The sequence below is a fragment of the Ambystoma mexicanum genome, chromosome 6p (assembly GCF_040938575.1).
Source record: "Ambystoma mexicanum isolate Mex_15411 chromosome 6p, UKY_AmexF1_1, whole genome shotgun sequence".
Taxonomy (NCBI): Eukaryota; Metazoa; Chordata; class Amphibia; order Caudata; family Ambystomatidae; genus Ambystoma; species Ambystoma mexicanum.
In genome coordinates, this window is record NC_090935.1 from 158136261 (window position 1) to 158161705 (window position 25445).

The 25445-nt window shown below is 48.1% G+C and overlaps 1 protein-coding gene across 1 annotated transcript in view; it reads left to right on the forward strand.

Moving 5' to 3' along the window:
* NOL6 (nucleolar protein 6) overlaps positions 1-25445 on the forward strand; it is a 915540-nt gene that overhangs the window by 460407 nt on the left and 429688 nt on the right. Inside the window, exon 19 of the mRNA XM_069626862.1 lies at positions 14363-14526. Within this exon, the coding sequence (XP_069482963.1) occupies positions 14363-14526 (164 nt within the window). The remainder of the gene's footprint in view (positions 1-14362; positions 14527-25445) is intronic.

Genomic DNA, 25445 nt, shown 5'->3' on the forward strand with positions numbered 1-25445 from the left:
CTGCCCGGAAGAGAAGAAGGAAGGTTTCCTTTATCAACGGCGCGAGACCAAGAGGAAGACGGTCCTCGCTGTACCTCTACTGGACGATATCTGGGATGAGGGTCTCGCCCTCCTCAAGAACCCATCCACAACGCCTGAGAGAAGGGATCGGTACGAGAAGAAGTACCGGGTCCCAAACGCGGCCCCCTTGTGCCTTCGGGCACAGCCGACCCCGGACTCGGTCATCTCCGCGGCGGCCAGGAAGAAAGCGGGTGTGGGGCTTCGGCCTCTACTTCAACCTCCCCGCCGGGCGGCGAGGGAAAGAAATTGGACACGATGGGACGCAGAGTTTTCTCATCGGCAGAGACGACGATTAAGGCTGCCAACGCCTTGGCTATCGTAGCCCGCTACGACAGGGAGTTGTGGTACAAAATCGCCCCCTGCTGGACTTCCTACCAGACGACAATAGGGCGGAGGCCCTAGAGATCTTGCAGGAAGGAGAAGTGGCGTCGGACCACGCCATTACGATAGCGACGGACATCGCTGACACTGGGTTTCGCCAGTTGGGCAACGGCGACGTGCAGACCAGAGTCTTGGACATGCCGTTCGACGGGAGCAACCTGTTTGGGGAAACAGTGGACGATTCCCTACAAGCCATCAAGACGGACTGTCACGGAGACAGCCCGGGCTCTTGGTGTTCTCCAGCAACGACGGCCGCCCTTTCGGAGCGCCGGAGGCAAGCAGGGTGCCGCCAATGGTTCCGGCGGCGGATTTTCCACCTATCGTCAAGCGGCCCGTTCGTCGTCACAGGAAGCCTACAGGGGACGAGGCAAGTCGGGCTGACCCCGCCGTCGTCGCCAGGGAGGACAAGGCGGCAAAGCCTCGTCGAAGCAGGACTGAACCGGCCGTGGGGTCGGGCCCCCACCGAAGCACCCCGGTGGGAGGCCGGCTGGCTAACTTTGTCAGCGTGTGGGAGTCCATCTCCGACCGTTGGGTGCTGGACGCCCTGGCCCAGGGTCACGCGCTCGAGTTTCTAAAGAAGTTGCCGCGCGTCCCCCCCCCCCGTGACCAGGAAGGAACATCACGTCCCTCAACTTCTCTTGGAGGTAAAGGCAATGCTCAAGAAAGGCGCCATCGAGCTCGTCCCAAGGAGGCTTTGGGGCTCCGGAGTTTACTCAAGATACTTCCTCGTGAAGAAGACAGGAGGATGGCGTCCCATCCTGGACCTACGACGACTGAACAAATTCATCAAGGCACAGAAGTTCCGGATGGTCACCCTCCAGCACGTCCTGGGTCAGCTGGAGGAGGGCGATTTCCTGTCGTCGTTGGATTTGGAGGATGCTTACTTCCATACCCCCATCCTAAAGGGACACCGAAAGTTTCTCAGATTCGTGGTCCAAGGGCGTCACTACCAGTTCAGAGCCCATCCCTTCGGATTGAGGTCGGCACCCAGGGTGTTCACCAAGTGCCTCGCACCGGTGGCGGCGGGCGGCGCCTGGAGGGGATCCACATCTACCCCTACCTGGACGACTGGCTCATCCGAGCAAAGACAAGGGAACTCGCCGTGGAGCACACGGCGAGGACTGTCCAACTACTCACGGACCTGGGATTCTCTATAAACTACGCCAAATCCCACCTGGTGCCCGCGCAAGACGCACTGTTTCTGGGAGCGAAACTCGACACAGTGGCGCTTCTGGCCTCTCCGTCGGAGGAAAGGACGAGGGCCATCTTGGGCAAGGTGCAGCAGATGCTGGTTGCGGACGCGGCCAGGGTGAGGTCCATCAAATCCCTCCTCAGAATGATGTCTTCTTGCATTTATCTCATCTGCCTGTGCTGGCTTCGGATGCGACCGTTACAGGAGTTCCTGGACGCTCGCTGGATTCAGACGACGGGCAGCTTCGAGGACAGGATCACACTCGACGAGAGCTTCCGACGAGCGATCTGGTGGTGGGGCACCCGCGCGCATCTGACAGCGGGCATGGACTTCCAGACCCCGGGCCAACAGGAGACAGTGACTACGGATGCCTCCCTGGAAGGGTGGGGAGCGCACACCGAAAATCTGCACGCGAGAGGCCTTTGGCTTCTGACGGAGAAGTCCCTCCATATCAACATCTTGGAGCTCCGGGCAGTGTTTTGGGCCCTCAGGTCCTTTCTTCCTTCCCTCAAGGGCAAGGTGGTGAGGATCTTCACCGACAACACCACCACCATGTTCTACATCAGGAAGCAGGGCGGTACCAGATCCCCAGCCCTGCCCAAGGAGGCGCAGGATCTGTGGCATTGGGCCGTCGCCCAAGGGATGTTTCTGGTGCTGTTTCATCAGCAGAGAGCTGCGCTCGTGCCACGAGTGGGAACTACGACAGGATCTAGTGGACCGCCTCTTCCGACGGTGGGGCACTCCCCAGATCGTTCTGTTCGCGACGGCGACAAACTCCAAGTGCCGGAGGTTCGCCAGCAGGTTTCCCCAGCCGAGGAGCATGGGCGATGCTTTCTCGTTCCCCTGGAAGGGCCTGTTTCTATACGCGTTCCCTCCTTTGCCGTTGCTGATCCGGCTCATCAACCAGCTCAAGAGGTCACGTTGCAGAATGATCCTCGTCGCACCTGCGTGGCCGAGGCAGATATGGTTCCCGGACCTTCTGGACTTGTCAGCGTCCCAGTCAATCAAGCTGCCAGTGGACGCGGATCTTCTCTCCAGGGAAGGAGGTGCCATCCTCCATCACGACCCGAAGTCGCTGAACTTGCAGGCCTGGCTCCTGCAGCGTTCGAATTTGGAGGTTACGACATACCGGCCGACTACAGAGAGGTTCTTGCAAAGGCCAGGGCGTCCTCAACTCTTAAATGCTACGGACACAAATGGAAGAGGTTCTCTGTCTGGTGCCATGCACAGAAGATTAACCCTCTACGGATTACGGCTCCTCAAGTACTGCCGTACCTACTGACGCTGGCCAAGGCTGGACTGGCGCACGCTTCCATCAAGATTCATGTTGCCGCGATCTCCCGATACACCAGAACCACGGGACGGACGTCTTTGTGGTCTCATCGTCTGGTGAAAGAATTCATGAAGGGACTGTTCAGATCGTTCCCGCCGGTGAAGGCTCTGGCCCCGGCGTGGGAGCTTAACGTGGTGCTAACCAAGCTCATGGGACCTCCATTCGAGCCTCTGCACTCAGCTCCGTTGAAGTTCTTGTCGTGGAAAACAGCGTTTCTTGTGGCCATCACCTCCGCATGACGAGTGGGAGAGATCCAGGCCCTTTCCTGCAAGCCCCCGTACTTGACTTTTCACAACACGAGGGTAGTGCTCAGGAGGCACCCCTCCTTCATGCCCAAGGTGCCGTCTGACTTCCACCTCAACGAACCCTTGGTGTTGCCTGTTTTCTTCCCGTTGCCTTCGTCGCCGGCTGAAAGGACTTTGCACTTGCTGGATGTGGCTAGAGCGCTGAAGTTCTACGTGGACCGCACAAAGAGTTTTCGGAAGACGTCCCAACTTTTTGTGAACTTTCGACCTGTCAATCAGGGGAAGGCTCTCTCAAAGGCTTCCATTTCCAGATGGCTCTCCGGCTGTATCATGTACTGTCATCGGTTGGCAAACCGACCGCTGCCCGGCCGTCCGAGAGCCCATTCCACCAGAGCGATCGCACCTACCACGGCGTGCCTATCTGGTGTGCCCCTGCTGGACATTTGCAGGGCTGCTACGTGGAGGTCGACGCACACCTTCACGAAATTCTACTGCGTCGACCGGGATTCCAGGGAGGAGTCCTGGGTCGGCCAAGCAGTGCTGCGCAACCTGTTCGCCTAAGGTGAGCCTTGTGAGAAGGTAAGAGATGCTTAATGTTGAGTTGTTGTATTGCTTAATGTTGAGCCTGTTGCCACCTCCCGTGGTTGTGCATGTGTACTGCTACGTATTCTTTTATTCATGAGCATGTGAATCCATGCCAGACCCGATGCTGGAGAAGGAACAAGTTACTTACCTGTAACTGTTGTTCTCCAGCATGGGTCTGGCATGGATTGACATGCGAACCCTCCCGGCTACCCCTCTGCGGCTCTTCACTTGGTCATACTGCCACTTCACGTGCTACCAAATCTGAAGATGGCTGCCAGAGGCAGGGCTTAGGGAGATGGCAGGCATTGGCTGTGGTCAGTATGACGCAGAGATCAGTGATTGGTTACTACTACGAAAGACAGATCAGAAACGAAACTGATACTGATTTTTCTTTACAGAGGATTCCCAGCCTGACCACGGGGAATATTCATGAGCATGTGAATTCATGCCAGACCCATGCGGGAGAACAACAGTTACAGGTAAGTAACTTGTTCCTTCCTACACCCTCAGGTGACTTAAATAGCTAGGTCACCGTGGACATTGATTTATCACTGGTACATTTAGAGCAATACTGAGAATAGAGGAATATAACAAAGGTAAACAAATGATTCATAAACCGGTAAGTACTTTTAAAAACCTTCCTAAGCAGAGTAAATTAACCCTTTCCCGTGGGAAAAGCCAAAGCACAAAGTCAGAGGTAAGAAGAGTCACTCAGGGAGCCAGGACAGCCAATGTTTATTGCACAATGTCAAGGGGCGCTGAAGATCTTCTTTGCAGGTAGGTCAAATGTCTTGCGCAATGTTTGTAGAAATGTTTGTAGAAAATAGAACAGTTGAAGGGCCACAAGCTGAGAGGCTTGTGAAGGGCAAAGCTTTAGCAACTCTGCAAGGTAACCAAAACAAGTCGCAACTGAGAGCAAGCAAGGCTGAACAACAAGAGGTATTGAATTGATATTTTATTTCTCCATCATTGGATCTTTCATGGATTCAAATGCTTAGAATATTCCCCGTCGTCAGACTGGGAATCCTCTGTACACTTATAAAGCTGTTTCCCATAGGAAAACTCCCGACACTTCTGTGTCCCATCTACGTCGTTTAAGGAGCCGCTTACGCATGCCCCAGTAGGACGTAGTGGTCCTTCAATGATAAATCAATGTCCACGGTGACCTAGCTATTTAAGTCACCTGAGGGTGTAGGAAGTGTCTGTGTGCCATGCCCAATGGGTGCCATCTGATTTAGAGAAATTGAGTGTTTTGAAGTATATATTTAAATGCCCCGCCCCGTTGCTCCCTTCAGATTTCAACCGTCTCCAAAGTAGTGGGATAACCTCGCGACGTCTACTATTTTGTCAAGGTTGTGTCGTTTAACTTCGTCCTGATGTCTGGAAAAGCTCTGATCCACCCGTGCGCTACGTGCGGGTTGAAGAAAGTGTATGAGGGGGACGGACATATAGATTGCATATATTGTCTACACCCTCACCATTCGGGAGACAAGTGCGACATATGTAAAAGCTTCTCCCAAAAGACTCTTAAAGACCGAAGTCGGCGGGTAGTGGCATGGGTGAGCGATGGAGCGGGGGCATTCCCGCCTTCAAAGGTAGGCTCCACGCGCAGCGTGGCCTCAGCAAAATCCTCAGGGGCCCCGCACCGCTCGACATCGGCGGAACCTCCGGTGAAGAAACCACAGCCGGCGGAGAAAGGGTCGTCGGGAAGCCATTCAGCAAAGGAGTCATCGTCGAAGAAAACCTTGTCATCATCTTCATCAAAGGAGAGAAAGGAAAGGTCGAAATCCTCCTCAGGTGATCACCATAGATCAGCCTCGAGTTGAGAATCGGAGAAGCGCAGGTCAAGTTCAGAAAAGGCGGGAAGTCGACCCCTTCTCTACCATTGACACAGTTGGTCTCGTCTGTTCTTGGGCCGCAGGTGGTGACGACGATGACGGGCCCGGCTTTAGCCTCATCGATGGAGATTCCGCAGGAGGCCTGGCGACCAGAAGTATTCGACCCGGTTTTACCGGAGGCTTTGCTGCAGCAAGAGGTGGCCTTGGTGTCCTCGGGAGATGTGAAAGGGTAGCCTGCCCTGCAGAACTCTGGTTACGAGGAATTGGCAAGCCTCTCTCCAGTGGAACCAGCATTCCGGTGTCTACCCCTCTTCTTAATCCGCAGTCGATCTTATCGCTGGAGGTTCTATCCACGTTGCAGACTCTATTGAAAACATTGGACGAGAGACTACCTCAAGTGGCAACTCCGGCCAAACCGACCATCGACGAACCGGGCCCGTCCCGTCGGCCAACTCCAACAGTGCCTACGACGGTACCAGCAAGGGAGGACCTCGCAGGTGCACGCCAGGAGGAGGGATAACTGCTAGATTCCGACTCGGACAGAAGGACCCTGTCGGATGTTTCATTATCCCCCTCCAGGGATCCAACCTGGGAGTCAGAGGCTCAATTAGAAGCCCCAAGGAGCCCAGCTCAGCCGTCTCCCCCGGACGACATTGGGTCATTTCACGCCATGATGAGCAAAGCATGTACAGAATTCGGATTGGGCCAGGAGGAAGAGAAAAAGGACTTTTCTATTCGACCACATGGGAAAGAGGAGGTCGGTGTTCTCAGTACCCATCCTGGATCATCCTGGATCATGTGTGGCAGGAGGGTTTACAGACGATGCGTCACCCTTTCTCGGAACCCGCAATAAAAGGTTGGCTGGAGAAGAAATTTAAGGCCCCAGAATCCACCCCCAAGTGTCTGTCCTCCCAACCAACCCCTGACTCGGTGGTGTTGCTGGCGGCGGCGAGAAAAGCGAGGGCCCAGCACAAATGCACGACCCCCCCCTTCCCCTGGAAAACGAGGCCAGAAGACCAGATGCCTTTGGCAAGAAGGTGTTGTCGGTAGGAGCAACTACAGTGAAGGCGGCCAAGTCTCTGGCTATAGTAGCCAGATATGGCAGAGAAATGTGGCACCGGCTGGCACCTATGCTGGAACATCTTCCAGAAGAGCATAGGAAGGCGGCGATGTTACTGGTCCAGGAAGGTGAGGAGGCCTCAAATGATGCTATAAACATCGCTGTGGACCTTCGCGGAATCGGGGTTTAAGTAAGTCAACAACGGGGTGTTTCTACGAAGGCAAGCGTGGCTTAAATGCACCAACTTTAGACAAGAGGTGCAATACAAGGTGCTGGATATGCCTTTTGAGGGAGACCTTCTGTTCGGCGAAAAGGTGGATGAGGCCCTGAAGGGTATGGAGGAGGACTCTGACACGGCGCGTTCCTTGGGTGCCCTCCAGAGTGGAAGGAATTTTCGGCCTTTTCGTCCCTTTAGGGGAGCATCGGGGAACTCCCGATTCTCGGCGTTGAGAGACAGATCTTTCAATAGGTCAGCGTACTCCTCGCAGGGGTACAGACAGGCTTCTCAGGTGGTAAAACGAAGCCGGGACTACCAGACCTCCAGGAAGAGAACAGGCTACTCGTCGTCGACGAGCGATAAGCAGACCAAAGACCAACAATGACGAGCGTCGGAACGTTCTGGGAGGCAGGGTATCGCACTGCGTCGACGAATGGGAGCAAATGACAACGGATCAGTGGGTGTTTTGGACACAGTAAGGTATGGACATGCCTTGCAATTCAAAAGCAACCCTCCGCGTGTTACACTGGCGTTTTTAGCTCAACCCCATCTGAGCGTGTTGCAGCAGGAAGTAGCACTTATGCTACAAAAAGGAGCTATAGAATTGGTTCCGGCATCGCAGAGGGGCCAGGGGGTTTATTCCTGATATTTCGTGGTGAAAAAGCCAAACGGAAAATGGCGTCCCATTCTAGACCTGCGCGATCTCAGCAAGCCGTTGAAAAGCCTAAAATTCAAGATGCTCACACTCCAGGAAGTGATCCGGTCCGTTCAAGAAGGGGATTATCTGGCATCTCTGGACCTGCAGGACGTGTACTTCCACATACCAATGCGTCGACGACACAAAGTTCCTAAGGTTTGTGGTAGGACGGACTCACTACCAGTTCAGTGCTTCCTTTTGGGCTAAAATCCTCTCCCAGAACGTTCATGAAATGTTTGGCTCCAGTGGCAGCCTGGTTGAGAAGGCAAGGCCATCACGTGTACCCGTATCTCGATGACTGGTTTGTGAGGGGGTCCTCCCCTGTGTCAACTCGCACAAGTTTGCAGGCCACCATGCACCTTTTTACGGTGGCTGGGGTTTACGGTAAACTTCGAGAAATCTTTGTTGACGCCGTCGAGAAGCTTAGTGTTCCTGGGCGCACAGTTCGAGACCCAGTCAGGGTTAGTGAGGCCATCCATCGACAGAATCACCAAACTCAATCGGTTAGCAAGTCCCTGGAGCATCAATACCAGAGTATCAGTGACAAGATATGTGTCGATTCTGGGCGCTATGGCATCTTGCATTCCTCTAGTGAGCAACTTCTGCCTGTTCATGAGACCAGTTCAAGAGTTCCTGGCGGACCGGTGGACGCAGGCCCAAGGGCTCTGGTCGGACAAGCTGACCGACGACGACGGGCTCCTGCAGGCTCTTCAATGGTGGCAGAGCTTTCAGAACCTATCCAGAGGGGTACCCCTACAGGAGCCGGAGTTTCGGCTGACCATAGTGACGGATGCGTCCATGACTGGTTGGGGAGCACTCATGGGCACTCTCCAAACGCAAGGTCGATGGTCCCGGAGGGAGTCACTCCTGCACATCAACGTTCTGGAGCAGGGCAGTGCGCTGGGCCTTGAAGTCTTTCCTACCACACATCAAAGGGTCAGTAGTGAGAATATTGACAGACAACACAACAGCAATGTTTTACTTAAGGAAGCAAGGGGGCACGCGGTCCAGAACCCTTTCCATCGAGGCTCAGAAGGTGTGGCATTGGGCTCTGAAGCACGATATAACCATTGTAGCTCACCATCTCCCTGGAGTAAGGAACGAGCGAGCGGACTCCCTCAGCAGGAAAATGGACCAAATACGTGAATGGGAGATAGACAGCATTCAATTATCGAAAGTCTTCGAGAACTGGGGGCAACCTCCGCTGGATCTCTTCGCAACGGAGGTGGACAAGAAGTGCGAGCTGTACAACAGCAGGTGGCCACAGGAGGGTTCTCTGGGGGAAGCGTTCTCCTTCCCGTGGACGGACAAGTTTCTCTACGCCTTCCCCCCGTTCCCTCTTATACGGAGAACCCTGCAGTGGATACGCAGGTACAGGTGTCGAGTCATCCTAGTGGCCCCGTATTGGCCGAGGCAGCCGTGGTTTTCTGACCTGCTTCAACTGTCAATACAGCAACCGATAACATTTCCAAAGGTCCCAAACCTCCTGTCCCGGGACAAAGGGACAGTGTGGCATCACAATCCGGACAGTTTCAATCTCACAGCTCGGCTCCTGACTTTTCGGAATTTGGTGCCCTGAGCATTTCATCCGATTGTCGGAGAATCCTGCAGGCAGCACGGGCCCCTTCCACCAACAAGTCGTATGCATGTAAGTGGAGAAGGTTCTGTGGATGGTGTCAGTCAGCCGGGAGTGCAACCCCTAAGGGTAACTCCGGAGCAACTTCTACCATATCTGCTACACTTGGCGAAGAGCGGATTGTCTTTTTCATCAAAGGTACACCTGGCGGCCATCTCTTGGTTCACGAGGAAGAGGCAGTCGTCTCCCTTGTTTAGTGACAGGTTGGTAAAACACTTCATGAGGGGTCTGTTCTGTACATTCCCGCTGATTAAGCGCTTTGCACCAACGTGGAGTCTTAACGTGGTGCTAGCAGGGTTAATGAAAGCCCCCTTTGAACCGATGGCTACCTCGTCGATGAAGTTCTTTTCGTGGAAGTTGGCTTTTCTAATAGCTATTACGTCAGCTAGGCGGCTCTCAGAATTACAAGCATTGGTCGTAGATCTGCCGTACCTAAGGTTCTTTAAGGACAAAGTGGGGCTGTCGACTAATCCTCGTTTCATCCCAAAGGTTCCTACTGCTTATCATAAACACTTGTCAATTGTCCTGCCTACCTTTTTCGCGACCCCCTCATCGGCTGTGGAGAAAGCCCTCCATACCTTGGACGTGAAGAGAACATTTTAGAACTATCACCGGACTCAGCAACTAAGATCTACGCAGCAACTCTTCATTGCATATGGTCCGTCAACGAGGGGAAAGGCAATTTCAAAACAAGGACTGGCTCGATGGGTCTCGTTGACGATTGCCTTTTGTCATTCCAAGGTGGGAAAACCGCTACAAGGGCGTCCGAGAGCTCATTCCACTTCGTCTTCGACGGCGTTGTGGCCAGGAATTCCGCTGACGGACATTTGCCAGGCGGCAGCATGGTCGGTGCCTCACACATTTACCCGCCATTACTGCCTCGAACGGCAGCATGCGGACGATGTACAGATGGGAAGGGCAGTCTTGCGCCATCTGTTTCAATAAGGTAAGCCCTATTCGAGAAGGGTCTTTACTTATTTTATGCAGATATATTGATATATGTATGTACATTTATATATTTATATGTTTGCAGTTATATGTACTTGTGTATAAGCATGTTTAGGTAGATATATAATATATACCTGGATACATAGGTTGGTTTTATATATATATATATATATATATATATATATATATGTGCTTAGGAAGGTGTTGGATTGCATTCACACCGCTTTTTTCAGGATTACTGCTATACAATCTATTCTAAGCATGTGAATCCATGAAAGATCCAATGCTGGAGAAGGGAATAGTTTCTTACCTTTCTTACCTGTAACTCCATTTCTCCAGCATTGGTATCTTTCATGGATTCACATGCCCCCGCCGGCCTCCCCGAATGCAATGTATGTACATAAGTATGTTTTACCCCATTCTACTTTGGAGGGGTTAAAATCTGAAGGGAGCCGTGGGGGCGGGGCATTTATACCGCTACGTCCTATTGGGGTATGCGTAAGCGGCCCCTAAAACGACGTAGATAGGACACAGAAGTGTCGGGAGCTTTCCTATGGGAAACGGCTTTATAAGTGTACCGAGGGTTCCCAGTCTGACGACGGGGAATATTCTAAGCATGTGAATCCATGAAAGATACCAATGCTGGAGAAATGGAGTTGCAGGTAAGAAACTATTCCCTTCTATCGCGCTTGTACACAATGTTTCAGAGCGCGACAAGGCAAAGGAGCGGAACGAGGGAGAACAAAACACTATTACTAGGCCCAGTGACCCCAGTGACATTGAGAACGCACAAGTGCATGGGAGATGGGAAAAATGCATGAAAGGGGGGAGAAGTGGAAAGTGTGGAGCAATGGAGTAACAGATGAATAATAACACATAAATAATAAAGGCAACAAACAGTGGTCGTGCAGCCAGCAAGTGGCAAGTGCTGGGTGTAAGGCAGCAGACAGGGTAGGTCTGATAAGTGCAGGAAGAAAAAGGGGGGGGTGTATGGGTACAGATACAGACCCCGGTGAAAGGGGTGGTCCGGAGGCAGTGTTGGAGGGTGACTGGGTGAGCAAGTACCTGGGCCCGGAGGACAGAGTGTGGCTAGGTGCACAGTGCCAAGAGAGAACAGATCAGCAGGGGAGAGAGGGCGCGAATGCAGAAGCAAAGAGGAAGGTCTTGAGGTGCTTCCGGAACCGGAGATGGTTCTCCTCAAGTTTTAGAGTGGCAGGGAGGCTGTTCCAGAGGGAAGCCCCAGCTTAAGACCAAGATCTACCCCGAGCTAGTTTCTTTGAAAGACTGACCCTGAGGACGTTGGAGGAGTGAAGCGATCCAGAGGGGAGGTTGTGGAGGGATAGCTGAAGGTATTTTGGACCCACGCCCCAGAAAACCTTGTGGACAATGCAGAGCGTTTTGAATTTAATCCGTGCATCCACTGGGAGCCAATGGAGAGATTTTAGAGCTGGAGAGATCCGATCCAAGTCTTGCAGTCCTGTTCTGGATTAGTTGCAGAGGGCGGAGAGTAGAGGCAGGTAGATTTAGAAAGAGGCTGTTACAATAGTCCAACCTAGAGGGAACCAGAGCTTGGGATACCATGAGCTTCTTATGGGAAGGAGAGGAAAGGCAGAGTACCTCTGAGGAGTTGCAGTAGGAAGTTTGACTTTTTAGAGACCTCAGAGATGTGGGCGGAGAAGGATAGGGTGGCGTCAAAGATGACCCTGAGGTTCTTAGCCTCGTAGGTGAGGGTAGGAGGGGGGGGCCAAGGGAAGCCGGCCAGAGAGTGAAGGGAAAGGATGGTGAAGGTGTGCCGATGAGGAGGATCTATGTCTTGCTGACATTCAAACAAAGATCATTGGTGTCACACCAATCTTGAATGCCAGTTAGGTAATCGAAGATGAGAGAGGGAGAGGAGGTGACAGAGGGCAGCCTGAAAATAAGTTGAGTCGTCAGCGTAGCACTGGAAATTTGAGCTGTTCTCTTAGACTTTACAGTACCTATGCTTAGAAGAAATGGTTCCAGCTGGCTTCTGTTACTGTACAGCTCTGCAGATCCTGTTCCTGAGCCTCAGTCGTGGGGACAAGAGGGAGGACGTCTGGGGACTCCTGCTCTGCAATGGGATGGACAGTGGCAGCAATGGGCAAACTTTAATTCAGCAGTCCTTCAGTGTTTCAGCTTCTCGCGTCTGACAGCACATAGCAACACAGTGGTTCTCGGATACCACTTCAGACTTTCCTTGCTTCTGGGGTCCAGCACTCTGTTGAGATGGCACAGGCTTGGTCAGTCCTTCACCAGGGAAGTCAGGAGGATCTTCCTAGGGCTCGGGTCCGCAACGCACACAATCTGGTGTTCCTCTCCCTGGCTCTTCGGTTCCAGTAGCAGCAGCAGCGAAAATGCAACCAGCTTCAAGAGAATGTCCAGACAGAGGCTTCTCTCTCGATACAAATTTGAAGTTTCAACACAGCAGCAGGGCTTCACTGGGCAAACCAACGGTCCAGGAGTTGCACCAGGCGTCCTCTTCAAGTTCTTCTTCGGTTCCTTCGGCCAGTGGTTGACTCTGCTTTCCAAGCCAAAAGCCTCGCCTTTTATTCAGGTTTCTCCCATTCATTCCGGCCTAGCTGTCAGTCACCCAGCAGGGTGGCTGTCCTTGCCAGTCAGTCAGCCGGCCAATCGCCACAGTGCATTTGGGTCTCCTAGGAGACTAAGTACAGGGAGTTTCGGGAACCTCCCTCACTTCCTGCCCCCACCAGACACCCTGGAGTCAGAGGCGGGCTTCACTTGTCAATCTAGGCAAAGGCAAAGCGAACAAAGGGACCAAACCTGGTTTGGCGCGCAGAGAACATCTCAAGAAGGTGAAATGGCGAAAAAAGAAGACTGGGTCCATTTTGACAAAAATGGCACCCTGGGTGCTTTACTGCAGCTGCGAACGCAACCCGCTGTAAATGCACACCAAGGTAGTTTAAAGTAAACCACTGCCACCAGCCATTCAGTGAGGAAAGGGTAACATAAAAATATTACATGAGAAGCTAGACAAAGGGGATGCTAAGTAACCCCTCCACCACCCTATTGCAAGATAGCGTGTGCTGGGTCTAGAAATGTACAAATGTAAGTAAAGCCAATTTCACTTTACTGCTCTTGGAAACAATAACTTATCCCAGAGATGGTATTTAAACCTTAGGGAAATCTGGAAGACTCCCTGTGCCACTGCACTGAAGGTGCTGTGTGACGCAATGTAAAAAATTATGCCTCTGGAATTTGTCACGCTACATATCCAAAAGAGAAACAAAGTTCAAAAATCACATTAAAATACATGTACATGAGAGAGTGGGAAAAAGAGTCTCACTCTCTCCAGGTTAAAAAACAAATCCAGTCCTCAAAATCCAGCAAAATTGCTGGGGGTTTCTAAGGTGGAGGGAATTGGCATATTTCTGAGAATTCTCCCGAACAGGGATTGATCAGGGGCAAAGGGCAAAGTAGTAGAGTTCCTTTTCATCCCTCCCGATTAAACTAGCCTGAATTTTAGCTTAAACTGTCAATATTTTTGCTGCAGAGGTAGCTAGGATGTTTTTACAATCGGCATTAGTAGGAGTAGATTTTTCTAGCATAGCATAGGTGGTTTTTCAAGGTCCCTCAAGATCTGAAACAGTTTGAGTTATTTTCTGCTTGTGTGATTTGATTGTCCAGGCAAGATATTTTTGCACGTAGGGCTTCTGACCTATATGTTTTCTTGATAGCTTTCCATGCTTCCCTATTTACCGGAGATTTTTTTTTTTTATCCAAGCTCTTTCCACTTTCCTTTTTTCTTTTTTAAGAGGTGTAAAGCCTCACTATGTCATTTTTGTTCATTTCCTTTCTCTCTTATGCTTTTAGAGGTAATGGGGGCGACACAGTCTAACATATCCAGGAAGCATCTGTCGAACTCTGACACCAAAATGCAGGGGGTGTCTAAATCAGTAGCTTGTTATATTGTGTTTTTACCATCCCATATCCTTATGGAGATGTCTGCCTTTGATGCTCGTCCTTGTCTATTTAAGGTGGCCTTATGACACCAAACCGAGTACATTGAGCTTGCTTAGATGACAGGAGTTAGCCTGGGAACTTGCATACAACAGTCAGGAGATTACTCATGACAGTAAATGTTATACATGTTCCAATTTACCAATGCATCTCTTATAATCTTTTTTTTAGGATGGCTTTGTGTTCCGGATTCAAGTGGCTTATCACCGGGAGCCCCATTTCATGAAGGAGTTGGTCACTCCAGATGGGATGTTAAAATATAGGGACACAGAAGAATCCCGTAAACTTGAAATGGAAACGCTGCATCTGCCCTATTTGACCAGCACGGTGCATGGGTAAGAGTTGTACTTAAGACTGTAATTCCAAGCATGCATGATCGTGTCATACAAGTGTAGTAGCCATAACTGTAGGGAATCGGAGGGACATAATTTAGACATTCTGGGTTTTATCTTGACATCTGAACTACTTTTAAGTCCTCAGTGTGACGCTTGGAGTGCCTCCATATTTTGATGGTGCCATATTATGGCTTGCTTCATCGATCCACCATGTAACAAAAATTCATCAACTAATGAATAATAGCGGCAATCATTTGCATATGTTTTGGTTACTCTGAAAGCCTGAGCAGATCGTACTATTTTCTGCCTCAACGAGCCCAGACCTGGGAACGATGCCTTCATCCAAGTCAGTTATAAGCCAAGATTAACTCTTCAACACATAAATAACTTTATAAAGTGAGCATCACCTTGAAATAGTGGCTTAAGCCTTCTCCTGAATATCACACCACAGCGTCTTCTGAATAGCATATCACTGCTTGTTGGACAGTCAAGGTGATATGCCAGTTGGGACTGTATGCTGCCCAAAATTCTCGAACATGTAAATGAACATCTGTTTGCCCTGAATGGCTGGTTCTTCATAGCTCTTAAAACTGGCTACTCTGGTACTACAAATGGAATTATTTGATAAAGAAATTTGTAAAATTGCTGGTAAAACGTGTATGTTTAACAGAGGAATTGCGAGAAAGCTTGGCTGACCCCTTTTTTGAGGTTGTTGGCTCTGAGTAACTATGACTTGTTGCTTATATGATAGTCTGTGATTTTCCTTGTTTAAACTGCTGTTGGTTTGGTCCTAGTGTCAAAATTCAGTGGGCACTTCAACTGTGGAAAAATAGATTTTCTTTGATTGCACCCTGGTGCGGTTAATCTTGGTGTTTTATGTGCTGAAGTTTAAGCATAATATACACTATCTGTCAGAAATAAATGTTGACTGCAGTTTCAATTCTGGAAATGGGCAGTGTTCTCTATCTACCCTATGCATTACCTATATTGCTTTTTAATAACATTTTATTATATATTTATTATATATTTAATAAACGGTTTCTGGACTGTTTTTATCATGTGAATAATTGTACCAAATTGTAAATTATCGGTGCAACAATAATGTTCCAAAATCCATATGTAATCTCACATAAACTTTGATTTCAATAATGGCCTCATTTACAGTATATAAAATAAATGTAAGGCCCAGCCCGGTGCCACAATTAATGTGGAAGAAACATACACTGTTTGTGTACAGCATGATTTATTAAGTGCTTTGGAAATGTAAACATGTGAAATCCAGGTTATCTAAATGGAAAAGTTAATCATTACGTTTTTTACAGTGTAAATGTAAATCCGTAGTGAAAAATGATAAACACTTGAACCTCCATGAATACTCTGGACTCCATTTGGGGGAACCCTAACACCAACATGATTGGCTGGCTATTTGGCACAAACTGATTGCTCTTGCTATGTCCCATCAGGGGGAGACCATACATCACCTGTGGTAATCTCAGAAAATGCACAAGTCACCCCTCTTTTGACTGCTGCAGTGGTGCAGCCTCTTGTCTGCAGATGAATTTGTGTTCCCGCCTATAACCAGGAGAGACCTCAGGACTTGGAAGAACGCAGTCACCAGCTGTTCCATTCAAATCCTTCTTTAAGCCTGGCCTTGGTGTACTCCCACTGGGGTACAATTTCTTCACAGACAAATATATAATCAAAGACTGCTACAACACCTTGACTGCTCTTCACATGATCCTGGTGAAGACCCAGAGCCTGGGGCGCAGTGTTGAATGACACTAGAGAAAACTGAAAGAATGAATCTCCTCAGGTGCTCACAGTTCCGGAGAATGAATCTCCTGACGTGCTCACAGTCCCTGAGAATGAATCTCCTGAGGTGCTCACAGTCCCTGAGACTGAATCTCCTGAGGTGCTCACAGTCCCTGAGAATGAATCTCCTGAGGTGCTCAGAGTTCCTAAGAATGAATCTCCTGAGGTGCTCACAGTTCCTGAAAATGAATCTCCTGAGGTGCTCACAGTTCCTGAGAATGAATCTCCTGACGTGCTCACAGTCCCCGAGAATGAATCTCCTGAGGTGCTCACAGTTCCGGAGAATGAATCTCCTGACGTGCTCACAGTCCCCGAGAATGAATCTCCTGAGGTGCTCACAGTTCTTGAGACTGAATCTCCTGAGGTGCTCACAGTTCCTGAGACTGAATCTCCTGTGGTGCTCACAGTTCCTGAGAATGGATCTCCTGAGGTGCTCACAGTTCCTGAGAATGAATCTCCTGAGGTGCTCACAGTCCCTGAGAATGAATCTCCTGAGGTGCTCACAGTCCCTGAGAATGAATCTCCTGAGGTGCTCACAGTCCCTGAGACTGAATCTCCTGAGGTGCTCACAGTTCCTGAGACTGAATCTCCTGAGGTGCTCACAGTTCCTGAGACTGAATCTCCTGAGGTGCTCACAGTTCCTGAGACTGAATCTCCTGAGGTGCTCACAGTTCCTGTAGAAAACGGAAGCCGTTTCCTCTGCCTGTTCACTCCTTTGTGCCGTACGTATGCTAGGATACATAACGTGCCTGTACACACGTGTTTTTAAGGGGTGCCTGAACTCCACAGGAATCCATTCCACACTGCAACTCCTGGTAGGCAAAGGGAAGCACTGCACTACGTGCCATTCTGCCTCAAGGACCTGCTCGCTGTTCCATGCTCCCCTCCACATGAAGACAAAATAAACTGCTTCTAGTTTACTCTTTTTACCCATTATCCAAGCAAGCACCATTATTACACGTATACTGCCTCCCCATAGACTCAGCACAGAGAGGGTAGACTCTGCCTAAGGAGTGACAAAGAAAACCTCCCGCCTTACCCAGGGCCCTTCTTAAACCCACAGTTCTCTTCAAACCCTACCGCTGTCTCCGCATTGCGCCAGTTGAAGGTGGAGAATGAGAGAGGCAACCTTCCACGGTTCTCCATTGTGGGAGCGCGTCTATTCTCAGTCCTCCTGACAAAATTACAGTGCTAACCCAGCCCTGCGTCTCCATTGTGTCATAACAGAAGAGAGAAAGAAATGGGGTCCCAGCCCAACCATCCTGTCTGTCTACTCAAGCACATTCCCTTTTACAAAAGATGGAAGATCCATTTCCAAGAAGCTGCCCAGCCATGCCGTCCTTCATGGCCATCAGCTTGAAGTCCCTTGCGGCACCGAGCCCAGCCCACAGGCCATTGTAGCACAGGGTCTAGGTTGCAGGTATTGCAGAGTACACATATGCCTGCTTAAGGTTTATTTTCCGTTTGGAGTTCCCATTATTTTTGTTTTTTGACAGTCCCCATCTGGCTTTTAGTTAGAATAGACTTCCGGGGCATGGTTTTCGTTAATTGGGGTTACGAGTAGATGGCATTTAAAATTTCAGGATAAGTGTCCCATTTCAATGTAAAATAGCTTAGTTCAAATATATTTATATCTGCCAGTAAGGCTGGTTTATTGAGAACCTTTTCACAAGCCTGTATACATTTCAGTGTCATGTAGGCCAAGAGACACTGTCCTACACTGTTATGCAGGAAAGTGCGGTGTGTGCCTTATGCACCATTAATCATTATTAATAATCTGAAATGTGCATGTAATGCCCTCTAAAGGGGCTTAGAAACACTGTTACTGTGTTATGTAGTTATATGTCCATTTAAACTGTCATTGTGTACAGGTTCAGGGTCTGTAGACATTGCAGGATGCATCCATAAAGGCTTCCCTTGCAAGGTCTGTCTTATGGCTTCTCTCCCCACGCTCCATGTTCCTTTTTACCTTGGTCCCGAGCCCCTCCCACACCTTCCTGCTGCGTGTCCCCTTTTCCCCCACCCGAACCAGTTACCTTCCAACGACCCCGCCCCGCTGCTCCCATGACGCCAACCAAGAAACGTAACGCACTGTGCAGCATGGAACATTACGTAGCTTTTAGTGCGTTGTGCTCCGGGGAAGTGGCCTAGAAAGCACGATCATTTGTCCATTCACTTATTGTACTGTGTTTGTGGCATATAGTATTTTATTCCTGAACAGAAGGATCCTGGAGTTCACTCTTAACAAAACCCACTCCACGTGGAGGGACTATTTTTGACAGCTACTTTTTGCAAAAGGCATCTCTACTGCCCCAACAGGTAGAGCACCCACCACTATGGCCCCTAATTCCATAAAAGAACTTGTGAACATTGGAGGTGTGCATTTTCTTTAACACCACTTCTAATAGTCCTTGGAGAAATATCTGTCCCCTGAGGGCCTTGGGTTTCATACCTAGCAAAGAATATCTAAAACCCATTTCAGTCCCACACAACCATTGTCTGATGCTTGGGTCTCGATTCTGATAGCAAGGAATATGGCTCCTACCTGTCAGTGCACCCTATGGCTGTTAAGGAGTGTTAGGCAAAGTTTGTATGCAGGACCCTCTTGGACCACTACACACAACTCTTACTACAGGTATAGGAACCCCAACCTTTGGTATAAGCCTGTACTACACAGTGTTGAGCAGCCAAGCCTATCTCAAGAGGGGTCAGTGTGAGCTATAGTGGAGTTACATAGAGATTCACATTTACAAGTATTCAAATAAACTCTTACACTCAAGGTTTCTTGCATAAACAATTATTATCAGTCAATTAGAATATGCCTTCTTCAGAAGGGAGCAATATAATAACACACAAATACACTTCAATACTGTACACTCTTAGTTTCTAAATCAGTAAAGACTCTTTTGGAATGGCCCACGGACACAACCTACACCCACAGGTGACTTCAATAACCAGGGTGCTGGGGACATTAATATCTTACTGTTGACAGTTAGAATAGTTTTTGACGTTGGTAAAAGGCAAAGGTTATTAGAACAACAAGAGATCACAAATATTCTTTATTTATTATTATTTTTTTCCAACACAATTTATTAAGTTTACAATTAAAAAAACAATAAGAACCATACATCAAGTACATAATGTCTCACAGAAAATAGCATAACGTAATGAGTTAAACTCATTAAACATCACATAATAAACCCATCAAAAGAAGTATTATCCTGTGAAACACAACATTCCAACCCACAGGTATACACAAAACAGCACAATAGACAACACAAATAGGAAGAGAAAGAAATGAGACAAAACATTTTTTGAAGCCCCCTAAACCTTATTCCCCCTCCCCCAAATGACATATCCAACAAAACAATCCACAATCATAAAGGGCCAAAAAAAGGTCCCCATATTCTCACGTATTCCTCGTTTTTATCTTTACACTCCATTGAAACCTTATCATATTGTGATAAAACATGCAATTCGGTTAGCCACTCATCAACATTAGGCTTTATTCTCTTGTTTCCAAATTCTGAGAATCATCTTAGTTGCTACCACCATAGCTCTATCAATCCAATTAGTATGCTTCCTAGCACGCACACAGCTATCAACATGAGTTAACAAAATGATGTTCGCTGCGGATCTCTGTAAGGATATTCCATAAATCAAAACAATCCTGTCAATAACCTCCTTCCAAAACAATTGCACTCTAGGGCACTCCCACATCAAATGTAAAAGTGTGCCTCTACCAATACCACAACACCAGCATAAACCATCCGATTGAAGCCCTAGTTTAAACATCTTAACAGGTGTCCAATAAAGCCGTCCAAAAACCTTCTATCGAATCAGACGTAATCCCATGTCTGTTCCCAGGTTCAAATTCACCCTCAGGATGCCATTCCAATCCACATCCGTAATGACTCTACCAATATCATTTGACCAATCTTCCCTCAATCTAGTCCATGCTGAATGAAAAGTCTTGTTAAAAGGCATAAATTGCATATAAGTTCTCACACAAAATTCCTGATCTTCCAATAATTTGCTAATTTCTGTTTTTTTCCCGTCAGAACCACCAGCCATAACTATCCTCAAATCAATCATAGAAGCCAGCGCCAGGTATCTATTCAATTCTCTTCGATGCAACCCATATCTTCCCTGTAGTGCCTCAAATCCCAACAACTGGTTCCCCTCCATCACATCTCCTATCATCAGAATTCCCTTATTAATCCAACTGATCCAATTCAGACATTTGTTATTTACTTGAAGAGCTTTGTATACCATAGAGAAGCTTCTGGGCTGAAACCATAACCCTGTCCATTCTCACCAAACCACAACCCAACCACCTGTCTAGTTACCACTACTGGGATCAGTTTCAACCTTTTGTTCGGCATCTTACCTATAGTATAAATATTCCCAAGATCATACGGTGCACACACACCCCTTTCCATACTCAGCCAAATCGGTTCCTTCTCAAATCTTTCCCTAAAATAATATGAACTCTTTTTAAGTAAAAAACCTTTATCATACTTCATCAAGTCTGGATATCCAAACCCCACTTTCTCCACACTTTGCATCAGTACATAGTTGGAATACGAGGTCTCTTCCCAGGGCCCCATAAAAAGAATTTAAAGATTTTATCACCCTTTATCAAATGTCTTTAAATAAAAATAAAGGAATGGATTGCATAACATATAAAAATTTGGGCAAGAGAACCATTTTGATCGCATTAATTTTTGCCCACAGTCAATGTCAACCTCTCCCACCTCTTTAATATTAATGACATATTCGCAGTTACCTGGTCTATATTGTGTTGCAACAATTTGCTCAAATCCCCAATAATATGAATTCCTAAATACATGACCCCACCTGGTGACCACTTACAATTCCATGAGTGCAGGATGTTACTATTGCACGTCCTGGACAATGGGAACATTTCAGTTTTGTCCCAGTTGACTTTATGACCAGACAGTCCACCCACTTCTTCAAACATACCTTTAATTATATCCCCACATGCCTCCAGATTCGATAACAAAAGTAGCTTATCATCCGCATATGATAACATTTTAACTTCCACCCCACCAACCATAATTCCTTTAATGAGTTCACATTGCCTAATGTATGCTGCAAGAGGCTCCAACGCCAAGTCAAATAAAAGGCGACAATGGACAACCCTGTTGTGTACCTTTTATCACTCGAAATAACTCTATCATCGTCATGAAAATTGGCCCGAATCCCATCTTTTTCAAAGTATATTCCATAAATTTCCAGGCTCCGCTCACCTTGGAGTAGGTCGGTAATTCCGCCATCCACCAAGGCAGACACAGTAAAATACTGGCGGCAACCATGGCGCTAATAGCACCATGGTTACCGCATACCGTGCAATGAGGCCCATTGTCTCCATAACTAATTTATCCATCAAACCTTTACACCACAGTCTCAATACCATTCACCCTACAATGACCGACAACTATATTTATATATATACATATATATATTATACCCAACGGTATCAATCCACCCCTGCATCAATCAGTCTCAAATCGTCACCAATCCTCCATCCCCAATCACAAACAGCACACCAACAAGTATATTCTTAAGTAGGCAAATACTTTTGTATTCCTCAAGAAGTTTCATACAATTCAATAGGCTAAGGCAAAGTCAATTGGCAAAAGTCTTGTATAGTATGAAGCACTTCTGGTAAGGAAATGGAAAAGTCTTTACATAAATTCTCAGGAGTCTTTGAGGAAAAGGAGAATCAAATATAGGGCCACAAGCTGATTAGACTTGTGGGTTGTAGAAGTTGCAAGCACTGTACAGTAAGAGGTAAGTTCTCTCAGACTTTTTACAGTATCTTAGAAATGTAGAAAAGATTCAGCTGATGACCTTTGTTCCTGTGCAGCTCTGCAGATCTCGCTGTTCCTGGGCCTTTATCGTGGAGACGAGAGGGAGGACGTCGGGGGGGGGGACTCCTGCAATGCACTGGGACAGAAAAAACTTGCAACCGGCAAACTTCACTTTCAGTGGCTGTTCAGTGTTTCAGCTCATCGCGTCTACCGCAAATAGCAACATTGCGGTTCCTGGCTGTCGAGATGGACTTTCCTTGCTTCTGGGGTCCCGCACACTGTGGAGGGGGCTCATGCTCAGTCAGTCCTGCTTCCTGGGAGTCCGGAGGATCTTCCTGAAGCTCTAGGCCAGCTTAAAAGCAACACACACAATCAGGTGTTCCTCCCCCTGACTATTCAGTTTCAAATTCAACCAGCTCCGAGATGGATGTCCAGGTGGCTTACTTTGGAGTTTATTGGTCCCACCAACTCAAGGGGAGAAGCCCTCCTTAAAGGGGCTTCTCTGTCGATGCAAACTTGGCTTTTCGGCACTGCAACAGGGCTTCACCGGGAAAACCAATGGTCCAGGAGTTGCAGCAGGCCTCCTCTTCAAGTTCTTCGGTTCCATCGTCCAGTGGTCGACTCTGCCTTCCAAGCCAAAAGACTCTCCTTTTATTCAGTTCTCTCCCATTCATTCCAGCCTAGCTGTCAGTCACCTAGCCGGGTGGCTGTCCTTTCCGGACAGTCAGCTGGCCAATCACCACAGAGTGCATTTGGGTCTCCTAGGAGACTAAGCACAGGGAGTTTCGGGCACCTCCCTCACCTTCCTGCCTACCCCAGACACCCTGGACCCTGTGGCGGACTTCACTCGTGAATCCTGCCAAAGGCAAAATGAACAAAGAGATTAAACCTGGTTTGGCGTGCAGAGTAAATCTCACGAAGGACCTTTTCACAAAGAAATTGATGAAAAAAGGCCATGGACATTTTGACAAAAATTGCACCCTTATGTGCTGTACTGTAGCTGCGAACACAGCCCGCCGTAAATGCACATCATGGTAGTTAAAACAAAATCACTGCTACCAGCCATTCAGTAAGAAAAGGGTAACATGAAAATGTTACATGAGAAACTATACAAAGGGGATTCTAGGTAACCCCTCCAGCACTCTTGTAAGTTACAGTGGTAAGTAAAGTCAATTTCACTTTACTGCTCTTGGAAACAGTAGTTGATCCAAGATAAGGTATTTTAAACCTTTGGGAAATCTCAGACTTCCCTGTGTCACTGCACTGAAGGTGCTGTGTGACACAATGTAAAAGATGATGCCTATGGATTTGTCAGACTCGAAAACCAAAAACAAAAAACACAATGTTCAAAATCACTATAAAATACATGAGAGAGTGGGGAAAGAGGATCTCACACTCTCCAGGTTAAAAAAAATCAAGTCCTCAAAATCCAGCAAAGTTGCTGGGGGTCTCTAAGGTGGAGGGAATTAGCACATTTCTGAGAATTCTCCCTAATAAGGAGTATGTCACAGAGGTCTTCTGTGTCCTCAACAAAAGCAGGAAAACACCTAGTCTGGTTTGAATCCTGTGAGGCTGAGCGGCTGATTCGTGCGGTTGGGAGTTTGCCCATACCACTTGCCCAGGCCTAATGCTGGAACACATATAGGGAGACTTCTGTGAAGTCCCTGAACACTTTTAACTAGCTCTGAAGCTAATATGTACTTGTTAAAGATCATCTCCTTTGGAACTCTGACTTTCCTGCAACCGAACCCTAGCCTGACTTGCCTAAAGTTGGCACCTAGACCACCAGGGTCTGTAAGGAATTCATGGTGGCAACAGTAAAGAGACACACAAGTGATCACAGTCCAAGGGTGTTTATTGAACTATGAATGCGGGGTGGAAAAAACGCCCAAGCTAAACCTGAATCTAATATGGAAGCAAGCGTCGACCATCAAATGAAAATAAGGCCTTCCTAGTGGTGTTGTCAAATGAAAAGGGCCTATACTAAGAATACCTATTGCCAAACCGTACAACTAATACAGAAAAGGGGGTGGGATAGTTTTCGAGAAAAGGAAGTGTTCACAAATCTTATGTCAGGATGTGCTACCTTGGGTCTCCCTTCCCCACTTTTTGAGCAACGGGGTACAGTGGGATCTTGGAGCACAGCACAGACTCGAGCTTTCCCAGCACGAGTCGACAGTTCTGTTCCAGTTTATCAGGAGCCTTGAGGGCCAAGTCTCTTACTTTCAAAGTCTCTTGTCCACGAGGGTAGAAAAAACCAACAACCATATACAAAGCCCCTTTCAACTTGTAGTCTTTGAGTGATGGATTCACCCCTGGGTGCCCCACTTCCGGTTGCAGACCCTTCACAATTGTATTCCACAAATCAATTAACAGTTACTTCTCTTAATGGACCTTGGGTGATGGCTTCACCCCTGGATCTCCCTTGTTCGTGCTCGGACCCCTTCTCAACTGTTTGCCTCCCTCCCCTGGGTTCATTATGACTCTAAAAAAAAATCTTCCTCTATCCTTTTCGTACAATGTCCTTACAACAGTTCACTGTGAACCTCCTTTTCTCAGGTTCACTTGATCAGGGTGATAATGTCTCAACCCTGTGTGCCCCTCTTCTAGGCCCCAGCCCCCCTCAATTTCCAGCCTCCGTCCACCCGGTGCACTATGGCTTTTCTTGTTTACGATTTTTAATGTCTTTATAAACAGTTCCAGTGGACATCCCTCTACCGGGTTCACCTTTTGTCAACACACTGTTTCTTGGGACCTTAGACTTTGCCCCTTTTAGTCAGCATCCCTCTTCTGGGTTCACTCTCTCTTTATAACATACAGTTCACTCTAATTGTTGGCCTCCCTTTTCCGGGTTCACTTTTGTCAAATTTTACCAACCGTTCACTCTGACTGTCGGCTTCCCTCTTCCCGGTTCACTTTCACCAACTTCTACAACATACTGTTCATGGGCCCATTTCACCAAGCGGGATTCACTTCCCTTAGCTTTCGTAATCATCTTCCGGAAAAGACTTTTACAGGGGATTTTACGAGACTCCTGTATGACCACTTAGACCGTTCTTCGCCTCTTCAGAGGCCTTCTGTTATTTGTAGTGTGTGAGATTTAAGTCAATTACCTGACTTTGCCTGACCGTTGTATTGGGACATGTCTGGTAAACCGTTTTATTACAAGTCTGTTTTCTTTCATGAGGTAAAACAGTGTTTGTGTTGGAAAAGGGAGATATTGGAGTGTCAGAGTATCCTACAGGACGGGATAAAGAAGAGGTGTTATAG